Source organism: Cebus imitator, unplaced genomic scaffold (assembly GCF_001604975.1).
Source record: "Cebus imitator isolate Cc_AM_T3 unplaced genomic scaffold, Cebus_imitator-1.0 Scaffold205, whole genome shotgun sequence".
NCBI classification, from domain to species: Eukaryota; Metazoa; Chordata; class Mammalia; order Primates; family Cebidae; genus Cebus; species Cebus imitator.
In genome coordinates, this window is record NW_016107520.1 from 315,987 (window position 1) to 336,891 (window position 20,905).

The window sequence follows — 20,905 nt, forward strand, 5'->3', positions numbered from 1 at the left end:
GCTCCTCTAGCTCTTTCAATTTGGACGATAGGGTGTCGATTTTAGATCTTTCCTTACTTCTCATGTGGGCATTTATTGCTATACATTTTCCTCTAGACACTGCTCTAAATGTGTCCCAGAGATTCTGGTATGTTGTGTCTTCGTTCTCGTTGGTTTCAAAGAACATCTTTATTTCTGCCTTCATTTCATTGTTTATCCAGTCAACATTCAAGAGCCAGTTGTTCAGTTTCCATGACGCTGTGCAGTTCCAAGTTAGTTTCTGAATTCTGAGTTCTAACTTGATTGTACTGTGGTCTGACTGTTTGTTATGATTTCCATTCTCCTATATTTGCTGAGGAGTGATTTACTTCCAACTATGTGGTCAATTTTAGAGTACGTGTGATGTGGTGCTGAGAAGAATGTAAATTCTGTGGATTTGGGGTGGAGAGTTCTGTAAATGTCTATTAGGTTTGCTTGGTCCAGGTCTGAGTTCAAGTCCTGAATATCCTTGTTAATTTTCTGTCTCGTTGATCTGTCTAATATTGACAGTGGAGTGTTAAAGTCTCCCAATATTATTGTGTCAGAGTCTAAGTCTCTTTGTAAGTCATTAAGAACTTGCTTTATGTATCTGTGTGCTCCTGTATTGGGTGCATATATTTAGGATCGTTAGCTCTTCTTGTTGCATTGATCCTTTTACCATTATGTAATGTCCTTCTTTGTCTCTTTTGATTTTTGTTGGTTTAAAGTCTATTTTATCAGAGACTAGGACTGCAACACATGATTTTTTTCTTTTTTGCTCTCTATTTGCATGGTAAATATTCCTCCATCCCTTTATTTTGAGCCTATGTGTATCCTTGCATTGTGAGATGGGTTTCCTGCATACAGCACACCAATGGGTTTTGGCTTTTTATCCAATTTGCCAGTCTGTGTCTTTTGATTGGGGCAGTTAGCCCATTTACATTTAGGGTTAATATTGTTATGTGTGAATTTGATCCTGCCATTTCAATGCTAGCTGGTTGTTTTGCCTGTTAGTTGATACAGTTTCTTCATTGTGTCGATGCTTTTTACCATTTGGGACATTTTTGGAGTGGCTGGTACTGGTTGTTCCTTTCTGTGTTTAGCGCTTCTTTCAGGAGCTCTTGTAAAGCAGGCCTGGTGGTGATGAAATCTCTGAGTAATTGCTTGTTCATAAAGGGTTTTATTTCTCCTTCGCTTATGAAACTTAAGTTTGGCTGGATATGAAATCCTAGGTTGAAAGTTATTTTCTTTAAGGATTCTTCTGGCTTGTAGGGTTTCTGCTGAGAGATCCGCTGTGAGCCTGATGGACTTCCCTTTGTGGGTAACCCGACCTTTCTCTCTGGCTGCCCTTAGCATTTTCTCCTTCATTTCAACCCTGGTGAATCTGACAATTATGTGCCTTGGGGTTGGTCTTCTTGAGGAATATCTTTATGGTGTTCTCTGTATTTCTTGGACTTGAATATTGTGGCCTGCCTTGCTAGGTTGGGGAAGTCTTCCTGGATAATATCCTGGAGCATGTTTTCTAACTTGGGTTCATTCTCTCCATCACATTCAGGTACAACTATCAAACGTAGATTAGGTCTTTTCACATAATCCCATATTTTTTGGAGGCTTTGTTCATTTATTTTTACTCTTTTTTCTCTAATATTGCCTTCTTGTTATTTCATTGAGTTGATCTTCGGCCTCTGATATCCTTTCTTCCACTTGGTCAGTTCGGCTGTTGAAACTTGTGTATGCTTCGCAAAGTTCTCATGCTGTGTTTTTCAGCTCCACCAATTCATTTATGTTCCTCTCTAAGCTGTTTATTCTCATTACCATTTCGTCAAACCCTTTTTCAAGGTTCTTCGCTTCATTGTATTGGGTTAGAACATGTTCTTTTAGCTCAGAGAAGTTTCTTATTACCCACCTTCTGAAGCCTGTTTCTGTCAATTCATCAGACTCATTCTCCATCCAGCCTTGTTCCCTTGCTGGTGAGGAGTTGTGGTCCCTCAGCGGAGGAGAGGCATTCTGGTTTTGGCTGCTTTTATCCTTTTTGCGCTGGTTTCTTCTCATCTTTGTGGATTTATTTACCTGTGGTCTTTGTAGTTGCTGACTTTCAGATGGGGTCTCTGAGTGGACTTCCTATTTGTTGATGATGAATTTATTTGTTTCTGTTTCTTAGTTTTCCTTCTGTCAGGCCCCTCTGCTGTAGGACTGCTGGAGGTCCACTCCAGATCCTGCTTGTCTAGGGCTCACCTGCAGCGGCTGCAGAACAGTGAGGGTTGCTGCCAGTTCCTTCTTCTGCTATCTTTGTCCCAGAAGGATACCTGCCAGATGTCAGTCTGAGCTCTCCTTTTTGAGGTGACTCTTTGGATACACAGGGTCAGGGAGCTGCTTGAGGAGACAGTCTGTCCCTTTATAGGAGCTCAAGTGCTGAGCTGTGAACTCCATTCTTCCATTCAGAGCTGCTGCGCAGGTACGTTTAAGTCTGCTACAGCAGAACTCATAACAGGCTTGTTTTCCCAGGTGCTCTGTTCCCAGAAGATAGGGCTTCATTTATAAGTTTCTGTCATGCTGCCTTTTTTCATAGATGCCCTGCCCAGTGAGGAGGCAGCCTAATCACAGTCTGCAAGCAGGGGTGTTGCTGATCTGCTGTGGGCTCCACCCAGCTGCCATGTGAACTTCACTGCAGTCCTATTTATAGGGGTATATTTAGAACTGCCTCGGCAATGGTGGCCCACCTCTGTAACGGCAGACTCTCTCTGTAATGGCGGACTGCCTCAGCAATGGAAGGCTGACTTGGTAATGGTGGACTGCCTTGGAAATGGTGGCGGCCGCTCTCCCACAGAGCTGGACCATCCTGGGTTCAGCTGTGCTTGTTGTGAAACTCTCAATCCAGAGCATTTCAGATTGCTGGTCTTTGTGGGGGTGGGACTGGCCATGCCTGATCATCTGGCTCCCTGCCTCAGATCCCCTTTTTTTTTTCAGTTGAACAGGAAACTCTGTCTCCCAGGCGCTCCAGTCACCAGCTGAAACAGCGCCCGCATTTGTATGAGTTCTTGTGCCGAGACCCGCTGCGCCAGCTGAAACAGCCACGTTGGGGGCTTGTGGCACTTTTTCACCTGGGAATCTCCTGGCCTGATTCCCTTTTTCAGTTCCCTTTTTTTCAGTTGAATGGGTGACTCTGTCTCCCAGGAATTCCAGTCGCCAGTTGAAAAGGTGCCCTGATTTGTGTGAGATTTTGTGCAGAGACCCGCTGCGCCGGCTGTGCTGGAGGTGCTTTTCCACTGGGGAATCTCCTGGCCTGGCTCCGTTTCAGTCCCCTTTTAATCAGTTGAATGGGTGACTCCGTTTCACAGGCGCTCCAGTCAGCAGCTGAAACCACTCCTGGACCCGTCTGAGTTTTTTGAGAGGAGCGCCACTTCTCCGGCTGAAACAGCCGCGCTGGGTACTCGTGGTGCATTTTCACCCGGGAATCTCCTGGCCTGGCTTCCTATTTCAGTCCCCTTTTTATTAGTTGAACAGGCGACTCTGTCTCCCAGGCACTCCAGTCACCAGCTGAAACAGCGCCCAGACCCATGTGAGTTTTTTGAGCGGAGAGCCGCCAAGCCGGCAAACAGCCGTGCTGAGACCTGTGGCACTCCTCCACCCAGGAAGCTTCTGGTCTGTGGGCAATAAAAATCCCTCTGGAAATGCGGCGAGCACTCACCCTCTGTGTGCTTGCTGGGAGCTGCAATCCAGAGTTGCTCCTACTCGGCCATCTTGGATGAAACAACAGTTTTTTTCAATGTTAGATATGTGGAATATGTATTTGAGGAATTTTTAAAGAATTTTTTCTCCTAATAAAGACAAATCAATGGAACACTCATTTTTCAAGTCTATGCTATTATAATCATGATAATTCTCTGTAAGCAGTGTATAAAAAAAACTTTTTAAAATATAAACTTCAGAGACAGAAAACAATCACTTGCAAATGTCCATAGGGTCTCAAAAAAAAAAAAAAAAAAAAAAAAAAAAAAAAAAAAAAAAAAAAAAAAAAAAAAAAAAAATAAAATAAAAAAAAAAAAAATCTCAAAAAAAAAAAAAAAAACACAAAAAGTATAATACAGTGGCTGAAAGCAATGTCTTTGAAATCAGACAGACCTGGCTTTTTTGGCTGTAATATTTCTAATTGTACAATAGGCAAGCCTCTTAACCTCTTTAAGCCTTAGTTTTCTCATTTGCAAAATGAGAAAAATAACACCAATTTCAGTGAACTGTGGTGAAAATTAAATAATAAATGTAAAGTGCTCAAACCACTTCTGGTACCTGGCAAATGATCAACAAATAATAGCTATTCTTTTTTTTTTTTTTAGGGGTAGGGGGAATGTGGCCTCACTCTATTGCCAGGGTGGAGTGCAGTGGTATGATCTTGGCTCACTGCAACCTCTGATTGCCTGGTTCAAGCAATTCTGCTGCCTCAACCTCCCAGGCAGCTGGAATTATAGGCATGTGCCATCATGCCCAGCTAATTTTTTTTTGGTATTTTTAATAGAGATGGAGTTTCACCATGTTGACCAGGATGGTTTCGATTTCCTAACTTTGTGATCCGCCTGCCTTAGCGTCCCAAAGTGCTGGGATTACAGGAGTGAGCCACCGCGCCTGGCTATTCTTTTAAGATGATACAGGCAATTTAAAAGTAAATGACTATTGAGAAACAGTTGCCATACTACTAATTCTCAGAATATGCCAACCAGAAGTCAAGAATATATTTTAAATCAATGGAACAAATCACTTAGTCATTATGATCACCATCAAAGAGTGTTATAGGAACCTCTCCACTCCCTCATGGAGCTTATAATCCAAAACAGATGACACTGGCACCAACTAACATGTAAAAATCCAGAGCCACTGACAGAATTGTACAACAAACTCAGACCAGAATTGGCTTAAGAGCCCCCACACACACACACAAAAAGAAGGAAATAAGATTTAAAAACATTCATACATAAATAAGGTTCACAGGTCAGAGTTCCTGGATCCACAAATGAGACAGGAAAAGTATTTAGAGAGTAATTTTAAAACTTTTTCCTGTCTTACCAGCATTTTCAGTGAGAATTCTGTCTTTCCTTTTATGGACTGCGAACTGACTACAATAAAACTTTGAGGTAAGTTCTGACAAGTCTTCAGAGACTGATAATGATGTCCACATCCACTGGGGAAGAATCAAAAACTGCTTCACTGAGTCTTAATCACAAGATTAGAATGTGTAGTTGTCAGGGAATTTCTCAAGTTTTTCCATGATATTGCTATAATTCTTTAAGGAAAACTTACTCAAATAGGTAACTAGGGAAACAATTTCAAAGCTCTGACACAATGATGCTACTGTTCATTATTTAAATAAATATTCTCTCTGGGTTTATGTTCTCCATTTCTTCTAACTGCTCTTATTTACTCATCCCTTGGGCAGCCAGTGAATAGCCTAATTTTGCACCTCACACTTAAAAAATCTATTAAGTTAGTTACATTTTTTTCCTTTTAAGTACCATGTATATTAAATTATTCTAGAAATACATAAAGATAATTGAAGCTAATATTTTAGTCTTGCTTTTGAAAACAATAAATCTTTTTCCTTCTGAAGCCTGGGTGTCAGTTACTACTTTTCCTTGTAAGCAAATCAGCCAAAAACTCATGCTGTGCAGATCCCAATAACTGTCAAGAACAGAGTTAATTCAGTAATATACCAACTAACAAAATCTGATCTCTGATCTCAGATCACTGTAAATTTTCTTCTGTAAGATACATACTAGAAAGGTTCACCAAGAGAAACGGTATTGCTCACATGGAATTTGAGAACTTGGCATATTAAAATCAACCAGAAAACAAACATATATAAACTTCTAAGCTGATAAGAGAATCAAAATAATAACTGCTGATACTGAAATACAGAACTTACTACCTGCCAAGTACTGCTCTTTATGGGTATGTGCACGTATGTGCGCATGTGTATGTATTTCGTCCGTCCAACAAGTCCCGAAGTAGGTACTGCTATTACCCCCATTTTATAATTGTAAAAACTCAATGAGCTAATAACCAGCAGAGCCTAAATATGAATCCAGGCATACTTCCAAAGTCCACACTGTTAACCATTGCACTATAATGACTTAACTAAATTCATTAGCTCAATATAATACATATAAAAGCAAATTAAAACTTGAAGTGCTGAAAAATATACATGTCTCAAAAACAACTCTTACAACATAAATTCATTTTAATGGCATAATATCTAAACTTTTTGTATAGGGATACAGATCAGAGGGCATTCTCAACTGTAGTAGAAAGTGAAATTAGGCAAAGAATGAAAAGTAGATTCTGAAATTAACTGGGGAGGCTATTTAATCATGCTCAGAAAATATGTGAGAAAACGCCCAGATCCCGGCCAGATTCCAGACTCAGAACCAGCCTGGAGGACACCACTGACACTCCAAAATGCTGGATGTGACACCATCAGTGGTACTGCTACTCCTGAAAACTGAATGTTTCCACTACTTCTGCTGCCAAACAGGAATAGAGTGTCTCCTTTCACCAGCTCCTGAATCAAAGCCCAGAGTGCATGGAATTGATTGGCCAAATCTAAGCTGAATACCTGTATTCTCGTAACAGAAGGAAGCCAGGAAAGTGAGCATTTGCCCTTCTTGGATTTTGGAGTGAGAACTGTGCTCCACTTCCAAGAATTACGTGTTCTACGATCCATTTAGTGGTACCAGGAGACATGATTGTCTTCCAGAAGGTGACTCTCAAAAGCTAAGTCATTTATATGTACATATGCTCCTTGTGCATGTTCTTGTTTTAAGCTTTTAGTAATTCTCAGGAATGTTAAAGACCAAAAGTTTACCTCTTCGTTTATTAAACAGTCTTGATGTCCTAAAATTGTTTCTTTCAAAACTTTCAAAATCTATTAATTTTGGCATTTTCTGGTTTAGCATGCGGGTATGTGGGAGAGGAGGGTTTATGTGAGCTGACTTAACCCTGCTATGTTGACACCCAGAGTATTTCAAAAACATGTTTAAGGTTAACATATTATTTAAAAATCTTTTTTTTTGGCTGGGTGCAGTGGCTCACACCTGTAATCCCAGCACTTTGGGAGGCTGAAGTGGGCAGATCACCTGAAGTCAAGAGTTCAAGACCAGACTGACCAACATGGAGAAACCCCGTCTCTANTGTTGGCCAGGCTGGTCTCCAACTCCTGACCTCAGGTAATCCACGTGCCTCATTCTCCCAAAGTGCCGGGATCACAGGCATGAGCCACCGCGCCCGGCGGAAGCCAATTTTTAAACATTGTTTAACATGATTTTAAGATTAAGAGCCTGGGTGTGGTGGCTCATGCCTGTAATCCCAGCCCTTTGGGAGGCTGAGGTGGTCAGATCACAAAGTCAAGAGATCGAGACCATCCTGGCCACCATGGTGAGACCCTGTCTCTACTAAAAATACGAAAATTAGCCAGGCATGGTGGCAGGTGCCTGTAGTCCCACCTACTCGGGAGGCTGAAGCAGGGGAATTGCTTGAACCCGGGAGGCGGAGGATTGCAGTGAGCCAAGATTGCGTACTGCACTCCAGCCTCATGGCAGAGTAAGACTCCATACCCCCTCCCCCCCCAAAAAAAGATAGATACATCTTTTTTCCTGTCACTTATGTTTGTGTAATTTGGTCATTTGTTTGGCTAACAGTTATTCAACACATAGTATGTAACTCTGAGTAGGAAAAGAATACCATTCCAGATATAAGGAGCATGTTGTGAAGTTTCAGAAACAAACATACGTAGAATGGTAGAATGTATTATGAATATAGAGATGAAGATAGAGTATTAATGCAGCAACTGTGATGCTTTTGAGAGCACAAAGAGGAGGTGCAGTAGCCCCCGTTATCCACGGTTTTGCTTTATGCAGTTTCAGTTACCGGCACTCTTCCTGGGTCTGAAAGTAGTAAGATATTTTGAGGGAAAAAGATACCACATTCACATAAGTTTTATTACAGTATATTCTTGTAATTTTTTTTATTGTTGTTAATCTCTTAGCCTAATTTATAAATTAAACCATATCATGGTTATGTATGTATAGGAAAAACAGTATATAGTGTGTTTGATACTGTCATGATTTTAAGCATCCACTGGAGGTCTTGGAACATATTCCTCATGGATAAAGGGGACCTACTATACACTGGAGCTGAGTATTACAAGTAGAAATCAGCCAGTCAGAAGAAAAATGAGGGCTGGGCGCAGTGGCTCACGCCTGTAATTCTACCAGTTGGGAGGCCCAGGTGGGTGGATCTTGAAGTCAAGAGTTGAAGACCAGCCTGACCAGCATGGTGAAACCCCGTCTTATTGAAAAAAAGAAAAGAAAAGTGGGGTGAGAACCGATTCCCGTTAGTCTGGACTGTGTGAACCAAGGGCACAGGTGGGAAGCAGCGTGGTGTATGTTAAAGTTTACAGTCTGCGGTATGGAGTGGGGAGAGGCGAAGCTGGAAAAGTAGGTAGAGACCTGATCATGAAAGGCCTTTGAAGACCATGATAAGGAGACTTTAGCTTGATGTTAAACTATTGAAGAAGCTTAAGAAAAGTGACGTGGTCAAATTTTTGTCTTAAATAGATCACTTTGCCAGCTGTGTGGAGGATGGATTTGAGGGAGACAAGACTGGAGGCAGTCCAGGTGAGAGATGTTGAGATGTTGGGGATTTGAACTAAGGCATTGGCAGTAGAGCTGGAGAACAGGGAATGGATTTGAAAATAACCAGAGCCACAAATTCAAGATTTTTTTTTTCTTCCATACATGATAAAACCATTTTTATATTAAAAATAAGTCGGCTGGGCACAATGCCTCACACCTGTAATCCCAGCACTTTGGGAGGCCAAAGCGGGTGGATCACCTGAGATCAGGAGTTCGAGACCAGCCTGGCCAATGGTGAAACCCCATCTCTACTAAAAATACAAAAAAATTAGCTGGGCATGGTGGCGGGCACCTGTAATCCCAGCTACTTGGGAGGCTGAGGCAGGAGAATTGTTGAACTTGGGAGGCAGAGGTTTCAATGAGCGGAGATCACGCCATTGCACTCTAACATAGGAAAAAAGAACAAAACTCCAAAAAAAAAAAAAAAAAAAAAAAAAGTGGAGGAAGAGAGACTTAAAAGTGTAGTTATGTGACATAGATAGTTGGATAGTTTGCCTTTGTAGACCGGCACTAAAAATAGTCTGATCAAGAAAATTGATACTGGAAGAACAGTGTGTTTTTTGTATAATAGAGCTGGGCTGTGAGAAGCAGGTGATCTTTAACTAAGATGGTATAGGGATCACCTGTAGTGTGTACTGTGAATCAATTTAGAAACTGTAAAGCCTTGAGGAAAAAAACAGGTCTTAAGAGGCTTGGACAACTTTGAGTAGAAACTCAATAAATGCCTGATGATAGTAATATTTTCTAGGCTCTTCAATTAAGTTAGTGATATTTACAAAAATTTACTGCCCAGGAAAACAAAAGAGAGTTTTAAAAAGTCATTCAGGCCGAACAGGGTGGCTCTCACTCCTGTAATCCTCAGCACTGTGGGAGGCAGGCAGATCACCTGAGGTCAGGAGTTCAAGACCAGCCTGGCCAACATAGTGAAACACCATCTCTACAAAAAAAAAAAAAAAAAAAAAAAAAAAAAAAAAAAAAAAAAAAAAAAAAAAAAAAAAAAAAAAAGAAGAAGAAGAAGAGGAAGAAGAAGAAAGAAAAGAGTCTTACTCTGTTGCCCTAGTGATCTTGGCTCACTGCAAACTTCAGTTCCCAGGTTCAAGCAATTCTCCTGCCTCGGCTTCCAAGTAGCTGAGATTATAGGTGCCTGCCACCACACCCAGCTAACTTTTGTATTTTTAGAAGAGAAAGGGTTTCACCATGTTGGCCAGGCTGGTCTCAAACTCCTGAACTCACTTCAGCCTCCCAAAGTGCTGGGATTACAGGTTGTAGGCTACCGCACCCAGCCTAAAATTCTTGATTTTAAAATAATTTTAGACTTACAGAAAAGTTGTTTAAAATACTACAGAGAGGTCCCATATCACAACTTCCCCTAATGTTAACATCTACCATGATCATGGTATAATTATCAAAAAAACTGAAGAGTAACACTGATAGAATTCTATTAGCTAATGTATAGACTTCATTCCTTTTTCATCAGTTTTCCAACGAATGTGCTTTTTTTTTTCTAGTCCACATTAAAGCAGGATCTCACATTGCATTTAGTTGTCATATTTTCTTAGTCTCCTCCAATCTAGGACAGTTCACGATTTTGACACATGAAAAGTAGTGGCCAGTTATTTTACAGACTATCAAGTTGGGTTGGTCTGATGTTTTCTCATTATTAGGTTAGGGCTATACATTTTTGGTAAGAATGTAACAGAGTGCTGTTATGCCTTCTATGCATCATATCAAGATTTACATGATGTCAATATGTCTTATTATGTGATGTTAGCTTAATGTCTTTGTTAAGGCAGTATATATGGCAGGTTTCTTCAGTGTAAAGTTACTAATTCTCCCTTTGTAGCTGATAACTATCTTGTGAGGAAATACCTTGAGACAATGTAAATATTCTGCTTCTCATCATAGCTTTGCTCAACTAATTTTAGCATCCATTAGTGATTCCTGATTATAATAATTATTACTATGGTATCTGCTTCATGGTGACTTTCTATTATTCCTTCTACATTTATTAATTGGAATTATATTGTAAGGAAGAGTTGTTTCTTATGTACTTACTGAATTATTTCTATCAGTATGCATTCATGATATTTAACTTATTCTATGGGTTATAGTTCACAGATTTGTCCCAGATTCAGTTATAGGGAGCTCCTTCCAGTTAGCTCCTGTGTCCTTCTGACATGCCTCCATCCTTTTGTTAAACAAATTATCCCAACTTGACTAATATCATTGTATTAGTCCATTCTCATGCTGCTAATAAAGACATACTTGAGACTGGGTAATCTATAAAGGGAAGAGGTTTAACTGACTCACAGTTCCACAGGGCTAAGAAGGCCTCAGGAAATTTACAATCATGGTGGATGGAAGGAGAAGCAGCAAGAAGTGCTGTGTGAAGGGGCGGGGGCGGGGGGGGCGGGGAGAATCCCTTATAGAACCATCAGATTTTGTGAGAACTCACTATCACAAGACAGCATGAGGATAACTGCCCCCATGATTAAATTACCCCCATTGGATCCCTCCCATGACACATGGGGATCATGGGAACAACAATTCAAGATAAGATTTGGGTGGGGACACAGCCAAACCATATCAATCATTGAGAAAATATATTCCACAGTGAGCTCAATTATGCTAACTTAATTCCTTTGTCAATTATCTTTATGGTACAAATGAACCATTTCTAGTTTCTTTCCCTTTTCAGTTTGATTTTACTTAAATTTTTCTCACTGAGATTCAGTTGTCCATTTAACTTCTATACCAAATATTTATCTATTTTTAAAAACTCATTGGGAATTTTCTTTTGTGATCACAGTGCTACCAAATCCAATTCTGCAGATTCAAATACTGCAGATGTAAATTTTAAGAATTTTTGCAGCTGGAGGTAGACTTTTAGAGGTCCTTTAGCCCAATCTACTCATTTTACAGAGAAGAAAACTGAGGCAAGGGGAGGTCAAGCATTTTACCTTAAACAGCTAGTTTTGAAGCAGCAGTGGCACAAAAGTTAGTACAGTGCTCTTCTTCTACAGTATAGTGCAGGGTCCTCTCCTAACCCCTATCAAAATTAGTTCCACCACACACTGAGAAATGCATCTCTACTGAGATTAACGGTGCCATTTCACTAAGGGTATGGATCCAGAAGGAAGTTTGATCCAAACTTGAGTAAGAAAGGAAGAAAGCTAGTTAAACATGGGCCAGAGGTCCTAAGCAAAGTGGTAATAATATAGGTACAAAAGGCACAGGGTCAAGGCATGAAAAGACAAGGGAACTGTGGAGGAAAAAATCAAACCTCAATGAGGTTTTGCAAACAGAAATCCAGCCTCAAGTCAAAAAAAATTGGGGCATTTATTAAAATCTAGGATCTAAGGAAAGAGGGTAATAGGCATGGATAGAAGCCCCCAATATTAGTAAATTAATTCATTTACTTATTCAACTGAGCTGGATATGGACCTGAGTACTTTGTGACTCAATACACCCAAACAATTCATTACAGCCTTCCCTGTCCCTCCACTTCCACAGGCAAATCCCCCTGCGTTGATAGGTAGCCTGGGTCTCCAGTTACTTATTCTCACAAACAACTTGTCCTACATTCCTTACATACAAACATTTACCAAGTTGTATGTGTAAATATACATATATATTTACATGTATATATTTAAATATATCCTAATGTCACTTTAGTATACTCTCTGTTCTCCATTCCCACTCCACATACTTGGTAGAGGTTCTCTTCATCTCTCACTTAAGACTGGGTTCCCTTATATCTGTGAACTGACCTCCTGCCTATTTCCTTATTTCCTCCAATCTGTCTTCCATATAGACAACAGAGTCATTTCTAAAAGACGTAAGTCTGATCACAGACTTCCCTCTCCATATCACACCACTCCAATGTCACCAAGAGAGGTAAGGTTAGAGATGTGTGAGGTAAGGTTAGAGATGCATGTGATAAAGTTTATTGAATCTATCTACCGTTTTTGTAACATACAGAGTACAGAAAGCAAAGCTTAATAAAGTCTTCTTGGATAATTAGGAAACAAATTATGCACTAGTTTTAAAATATTGAAAAATACTCTCCTGTAGGATAAAATAGAATCACTTGCTCCAAATCTATCTTTATAAATGGTGAACTCCACACAAATTTGCGATCACTATCAAATTTGAACATACACACATGCATATACTTGAACATACACACATCCCTGTATGTTTCAGGTTTATATAAGAGAGGCACTGTGTAAACACATAGACTTAGGAATATAGTAGGGAATGCTTTGTTTTTAGCTTACTATATCTTATTTAACAAAAGTATTCTTAATTTATCAATATAAAAATAATAACTATAATGTATTTTGCTGTTAACGTCAAACTACTATTCAGTGAAATGTCTAAAACATATCTTCCTCTTTGAGACACATATTTTATGTGTGGGAAGACATTCAAGCTCCATCCAAGTATCTTTAGTATCTCCATATGTTTTAACTCATAGCATTTGGAAAGCCTGCTCTGCTTATAAATGGTTTACAGACAAACCTCCCAGGTTTAAAAATAAAAAGAGTAAAATGTCACTGGGCTACTAGATCCAGTGAATGACAAAAAATTCCATTTAAGTTATGGCCACTTAAACTTATCAAAATGTTTTAATTTTATACCATTTCTATAATCTTGATTCACTATCTCAGTATAAAATATATAAGGCATAAATATAGTATAGAATAAATTATTTCCTTCAATGTATATGAGTTTGACATATTAATTTCCCTAAGGAAAACAGATATAAAATTTAGAACTACTTCTACTCTAGTCATTTTAAGAGATAGCATTTGAAAATACAGTGAAGGGGGAAAAGACTCTAGTAGTCACTCCTTGCCTAGTTATAGTCATGGATCACTAAATAATGAGAATAAATTCTGAGAAACATGTCAATAGGTGATTTCCTCATTATGTGAACATCACAGAGTGTACTTAAGCATAGGTGGTAATAAGGCTTATATGGAATAAACTATTGCTCCTAGGCTACAAACCTGTACAGAATATTACTGTACTGAGTACTACAGGCAACTGTAACACAATGGTCAGTATTTGTATATCTAAACATATCTACACACAGAAAACGTACAGTAAAAACATGGTATAAAAAGTAAAAAATGGTATCCCTGTATAGGGCATTTACCACGAAAGGTGCTTGCTAGACTAGAAGTTGCTCTGGGTAAGTAAGTGGGTGAGTTAGTTAGTGACTAAAGTACTGAGTGAATGTGAAGGTCTAGAACATTACTGTACACTATTGTGGGCTTTATAAACACAGCAAACTTAGGCTACACTAAAATTATTAAAAGTGTTTTTCTTCCTTCAATAATAAATTAAAGGTAGCTTACAGTAATTTTTCAGTAAGCTTTTAGTTTTTTAAAATGTTTGATTCTTGTAATAACACATAAAACATAAACACATGTATAAACTATACAAAAAATATTTTTTATTTATATCCTTATTCTATAAACTTTTTCTATTAAAAATTTTTAACTTGTAAAACTTTTTGGTTAAAAACTAAGACACAAATGCACATGCTAGCCTAGACCTACACAGGGTCAGGATTATTAATATCACTGTCTTCCAACATTATATATCATCCCATTGAAAGATGTTCAGAGGTAATAACACACATGGAACTGTCATCTCCTATGATAACAATGCCTTCTTCTGGAATATTTCCTAAAGTACCTGAGGATCTTTTACAGTCAATACTTTTTAAATAAGTAGAAGTAGACTTTAAAATACACTAAAAGTATAGTATAGTAAATATAATAACCAGTAAGTCATTTATTATCAAATATTTTGTACTACACATAATTGTATCTGCTCTATTTTTATACTACTTGCAGCACAATAGGTTTGTTCATACCAGCATCGCCGCAAATACGTGAGTAACACATTGCACTATAACGTTAAGATGGCTATGACATCACTAGGTGATAGAAATTTTTCAGCTACATTATAATCTTATGGGAGCACAACCGCATACACAGACTGTCATTAACTGAAATGTAGTTATATGGTGCATGACTGTACTTGAGTCTAAACTAATCTCTCTTCTTCAACTTGTATTCCATTTTGATCCTTATTAACTGTAATAGAGGGGATCAGGGGATCATCTTTGCACTATGTCCCCTCTGCCTCTCCTGGCTCTCCTTCCCACTCACCCAGTTCTGCTGGTACTCTGTGGGTGTACAGATAAGAAGTAGGATTTTTCTTTGTGAGCCAGATCCTCCAACAGACAATTTCGCCCATGATAATATACATTCCCTGGCTTTGGAACAAGCTGTAGAGGAGAAAGAACCCTCTAGAATCACTCCCTTGTTGATGGCCCTTCACTTAGGGTGGATGAATGGGATCCCACACACTGAGAGGCCCTAGAGATGATGATTAAAAGTACAGATCCTGGAGCCAGACTGCCTACAGTCAAATCCCAGATCTACCTACCTCTTACTGTATATTCTTAGGTAAATTACTCAATCTTAGTTAATTCATCCTTAAAATGGGGATAAAAATACTAACCTCAAATAACTATAAAATGAGCAAGTACATTGAAAGCCTTAATAACCATTCCTGGTACATAGAGGATAGACAATGTTAGCAGTTATTAAAATAATTATTACTATTATCACTACTATTGTTATCACCACTATTGTTACTAACGGTGAGGTAGGTAGCAGTGAGGAGATGAATTGCCTGGTTAAGAACTATATATCACATTAAAATAAAACTAACTGCCTTCATTGAGGGTGAAAGGGAAGAAGGAATGGGCTCCTCCCTCCCCTTTCAACCATGGACCTCACACTGTGGCCTTTCTCTAAGAGCCTCCGAGGCTGGTTCCGAAGCAAGGCACAATGCTCCTGCCCCCCATAAGACTGCCCAGCCCCTATGGCTCTGATCGGCTGGTACAGCTAGCAGCCAGGCTCCGGCCAGCACGATGTGATACCCTGATCACTATAGGGAGCCAGGAGTTTCCTGCCCACAGTCTGGTGCTAGCAGGTGTCAGCCAGCAGCTGGGCCGCAGGGGCCAGTGGGCTCTGGGAGACAGCATCGGCACTTCCACCTTTGCCCAGCTCCTGCACTTTGTGTATGGGGAGAGTGCAGAGCTGCTGCCTGAGGAGCTAGGACCCCTTGATGAGGCGGCCAGGGCCTTGGGGATACAGTCCCTGGAAGGAGCATGAGGAAGGGCTCGAGGAGACAGGGCTAAAGAGCCAGATCCAGGCCTGTCCCAGCCTGGCCTCCATGCAAGTGCACATGCGCGGCCACTCGCCCAGCCAACTCCCGCCCGGATGCACCATCCGCTTCACCTTCCTCTACTCCTCGAGACCGTCCTGGCCCTCGACCTCTCTCTGTTGTCCCCCTTCCTCCATCACCTGTCGGGGTGTTGGTAGCGTCTTAGCCAAGAGTCCAATTAAAGAATGAAAAGCCTGCCGGCTAGGCTTCTGACCTGGCACCGCTGCTACAGCGGCCTAGCAAATTCCGCCCCAGAAAGGGCTCCGAGTGCCCTCTCCCCGACGATCGTGGGTTGCAGAAGCCCAGGCCAGCAAGCTGTACAGGGTAAGGGCACTGAAGTGTGCAGGAGCGAAGGTTAACCGTAGGATTGTCGATCGCATCAGCATAATAAAGAGTTTCCTGTGTTCTCCCTTCAAAAAAAAAAAAAAATATTGGCAGACCGGGCGCAGTGGCTCACGGCTGTAATTCCAGCATCTTGAGACGACTGAGGCAGGCAGATCATATGAGGTCTTACTTCCTCATCACCAAAGGAATAATTTATGGTGTTATTGTTGAACTGCCAAGTGTTGGCTCTATGACTGATGAACATGGGCATCAGAGGCCAGTAGCTTTCCTGGCCTACAGAGTAAATGGACAATATATTATGGAAGGACTTGCATCCAGCTTCCTGTTTACAATGGGAGGTTTAGGTTTCATAATCCTGGACCGATCGAATGCACCAAATATCCCCAAACTCAATAGATTTCTTCTTCTATTCATTGGATTCGTCTGTGTTCTATTGAGTTTTTTCATGGCTAGAGTATTCATGAGAATGAAACTGCCGGGCTATCTGATGGGTTAGAGTGCCTTTGAGAAGAAATCAGTGGATACTGGATTTGCTCCTGTCAAGGAAGTTTAAAGGCTGTACCAATCCTCTAATGTGAAATGTGGAAAAGAATGAAGAGCAGCAGTAAAAGAAATATCTAGTGAAAAAGTAGGAAGTATATTGAAACTTGGACTAGAATTTCTTTCTTGGTTTAAAGAGACAAGCTGATCACAATATTTTTTTTTTCCTGCTGACCTACTGCTATACCAATGACGTTGAGTGGCATTTTATTCTTAGTTTTTCATTTCTTAAAGAAAATATATTCCATATCTACAACTATAATACCAAATAAAGTGATTATTTTTTACAACTCCCTTAACATTTTTTGGAAATGACATTCTGATTTTCAGAAATTAACATAAAATCAAGAGGCAAGATTCCATAAGCTGAGAACTCTGGACAGCTGATCAGCTTTACCTATGGTGCTTTGCCTTTAACTAGAGTGTGTGATGGTAGATTATTTCAGATATGTTTGTAAGACTGTTTCCTGAACAATAAGACGTATGAAAGGGGCAGAAATAAATACTTTTTCTAATTAAAAAAAATATATATTGGCAGACTGAGGCAGGCAGATCACATGAGGTCAGAAGTTCAAGACGAGCCTGGCCAACATGGTGAAACCACATCTCTGCTAAAACTACAAAAAAAAATCAGCCAGGCATGGTGGCGGCTACCTGTAATCCCAGCTACTCAAGGGGCTGAGGCAGGAGAATTGCTTGAACCTAGGAGGTGGAAGGTGTAGTGAGCTGAGATCACACCACTGCACTCCAGCCTGGGTGACAGAGTGAGATTCCAACTCAGATAATAATAATAATAAAAACAAAAAATAAAATATGGGCAAATGATCTGAACAGACAGAAGAAGACATGCATATTATCAACATGTATATGAAAAAATACAAACATCACTAATCATCAGGGAAATGCAAATCAAAACTACAACAAGATAACATCTCATTCCAATTAGAATAACTATTATCAAAAAGAAAAAAAATAATAACAAATGCTGGCAAGGACATGGAGAAAAAGGAACTCACACACTATTGGTGGGAAGGTAAATTTGTATAGCCATTATGGAGAACAATTCCTCAAAAAATTACAAATAGAACTACCAGATAATCCAGCACAGCTACTATTAAATATACATTTTTTAGGGCCCAGAAAACAATATCCCAAAATTAAAGCCTCAGAGGTAGCCTCTAAAGCAAATGTTTTTTTCTTTCTCCTGCCCTCCTGTCTCTCTGTCCCATTCTCTCCAGAGGCTGGCCATAGAAACTAGAATCCCTGGCCCCCAAGGCGGCTTGTAGAAACCAAAACCCCTATTCCTCAAAGCTAGTCATAAATTCTATAAATATTACTCTAATTTTCCTTGTGGCTTTCAGTGTAAAAACTGACCACAAAGGAATTATCTAACCTACATTGTTTGACTGTAGGTTATAAAAGCCCCATTCCAGAGAGAGTCTTGTCCCATACCCAGAAGGAAAGAATGCATACTCAGAGAACCCAAAAAGAATCTAGACGGATGGCCCTCCTAGGTTTCCCCAGCCTGTTAGCATTAGATCACCCCTATTTGTCCAATCATATTTCTACATGACTGTCCATACTTTGTTGAACCTAAGCATAAAAATGAACAATTTCCCCTGTATCTTCTGATCTTCATTCTGAAGGCTCCTGTGTATACATGATAAATAAATCTGTATGCCTTTTCTCTAATTAATCTGCCTTTTGTGAGTTGATTTTTCAGCAAAACGTCAGGGAACCAAGGGAAAACTCTCCCTATCCCCTACAGTATCCAAAGGAGAAGAAATCCATGTGTCAAAGAGATATTTGCACTCCCATATTTACTGCTGCCCTATTCACAATAGCCAAAATATGGAATCAACCTAGATGTCCAATAATGAATAAAGAAACTTATATATATGCACTACAGAATACTATTCAGTCATAAAAGAGAATGAAATCCTGTCATTCATAGTAACATGGATGGAACTAGAAGATAAGTGAAATAAGCCGCAGACAGAATGTTAAATACCACATGTTCTCACTCATGTGAGAGAAAAAAAGTTAATCTCGTAGTAAAAAGTAAAACAGAGACTACTAGAGGCTGAGAAAGGCAGAGGGAAAAGAGGGTTACGAAGAGATTTGTTAACAGATACACAAAATTAGAGCTAGAAAAGAGAAATACCACAGCAGGTGGTACAGAATAGCTGGAATGAAGATATTGAAAATTCATTCAAATAGCTGGAATGAGGATACTGAAAATTCCCAACACAAAAAAATGCTAAATGTTGAGATGATGGATGTTACTTATCCTGATTTTTTTATCACTATACATTATATGTATCAAATATAACAGTGAAGTGAAAGAAAGGGTGAATTCATCACTATGTACACCATGGATATGTACAATTATTACTTGTCAATTAAAAATTAATTTTAAAATGGCTATGAATATGAGTGACTGAATAAATGAATGCACATTTAATAGACCTTCAACCAAGTACCAGGGACTGTGCTATTTACTTACACAAAGATTTTCTTATTTGATTCATTATAACTAGGTAGAGATGAGGTTTATTGTTCAGATGTGGAAACTGAAGTTTGTGATGCAAAATACTATTTCTATCATACCAGAACCACCACTGGGGAACTTAAAGAAGATCATAAAAACATAAGCCATATTGTGCTAATCTGGAATATTCATAATAGCTGATATTAACTCAGTCTCTAAGAAAAAGTATAAAAGTTCCAAATAGTTTAAACCAGATAACTTTTAGAACATAATATAGTTGTCTATTGACTATTATCAGTTTTATAGTCTGTTAATTATGCATAAATTAATTTTCACAACAAAGATTTACATATATAAATTATTATAAATTTTACAACAAAGATATATGTATAAATATATATAAACTATATATTTATATTATTTGTATCTTTTCTTTAAAACTCTGAAATCATCTAGTTTACTACTTGGTAAATAATGGATTTTATATGTTTGAGGATAATGAAAACTGCGATCACCAATATTTAGAAGAACACACTCTCTGAATTTTAGGAATTCAGTTATAAAGGACTCTGGGAATAATATGCAACCCTTTTTAATAGTGAAATGAAAGGAAGAATGAATTCAGCTATAGCAAGACAAACTTTAGATGGTAAAGAAGTAACATTAAATAGCAGTCAATCTCATAGTGAGAAAGGTATACTTTTAAAATTTCCTTCAATTATTTTAGTTATACCAAGCAGAAAGTCTTGATTTAGCACTGATGTGTCTTTAATACCCCCATAACTTTTGCTAATATCCCTTTTTAACATAGAAAAATCTAAGACACAGAGCCTTGGCAGATAATAGTATCTAGCTAGTATCCGGCTAACTAATGTTTTATTTTCAAAATTTGCTATGTTCTATTTAGAATCATATTGGTTTTTTACATTTTTGATAGTATTAGAATGTTTCTTTTTAAAGTAGGAGAATGAATTATTATTAATTAATAGGTCTGGGGTGTTTTTACAGGATGATGAAACATTTTTGAAACTAGAGAACTGGTGGTTGCAACATTTTGAATACACTAAATACCAATGATTGTATGCTTTAAATGGTTAATGTTATGCTGTCTGAAGTTAATCTCAAATTTTTTTAATTATTTGGAATATTTAAATAAATCAATTTCTAACAATTTAAAAAACAATATGATGATGTATACATATGACTAGAATTATAAAAGCAGCATGCAAATAAGTGAATTTTGGGAAATAGACTTACCTAGATAAATTGAATTGGATTGGTATAGATGAGAATTTCTAGAGGTGAACCTTAAGAAGCTAACAGGTAGAGCCTTGCAAACTAATGTTGATAGCTTTTCAAGATACCAAGAACCTGGTAAATTTTAGCCTCGGGTGATTTCTAGTGGCATATCAGATGTCTTCAAGAGCTTAGGTAAAAATGCTAAAGCAAACAAAATGTATTCTACATTCATCTGCTTCCTGTTCTCAATCTCTGCAGTCCCTCTTCCTCTCTATCACCATTCAAGTGCACACTGTGCTCATGATGTCCTCTGCTCATTCAATACCCTAAACCAGTTTTTCTGTTTTCAATTCTTTAG

The 20,905-nt window shown here is 38.8% G+C and overlaps 2 protein-coding genes across 4 annotated transcripts in view; one reads left to right on the forward strand and one right to left on the reverse strand.

Annotated features, from left to right (window-relative positions):
• WDR70 (WD repeat domain 70) overlaps positions 1–20,905 on the reverse strand; it is a 329,425-nt gene that overhangs the window by 94,125 nt on the left and 214,395 nt on the right. The gene's annotated exons all lie outside the window — the stretch shown is intronic.
• On the forward strand, positions 15,771–17,342 carry LOC108317614 (oligosaccharyltransferase complex subunit ostc-like). Its single transcript, XM_017548237.2, has one exon. It carries the CDS (start codon positions 16,435–16,437, stop codon positions 16,771–16,773), a length of 339 nt encoding a protein of 112 aa, XP_017403726.1. The 5' UTR covers positions 15,771–16,434; the 3' UTR covers positions 16,774–17,342.

Bases quoted from the DNA above. Each gene is read 5' to 3' on its own strand.
- LOC108317614 (XM_017548237.2), top strand. From the start codon at position 16,435: ATGAGGTCTTACTTCCTCATCACCAAAGGAATAATTTATGGTGTTATT.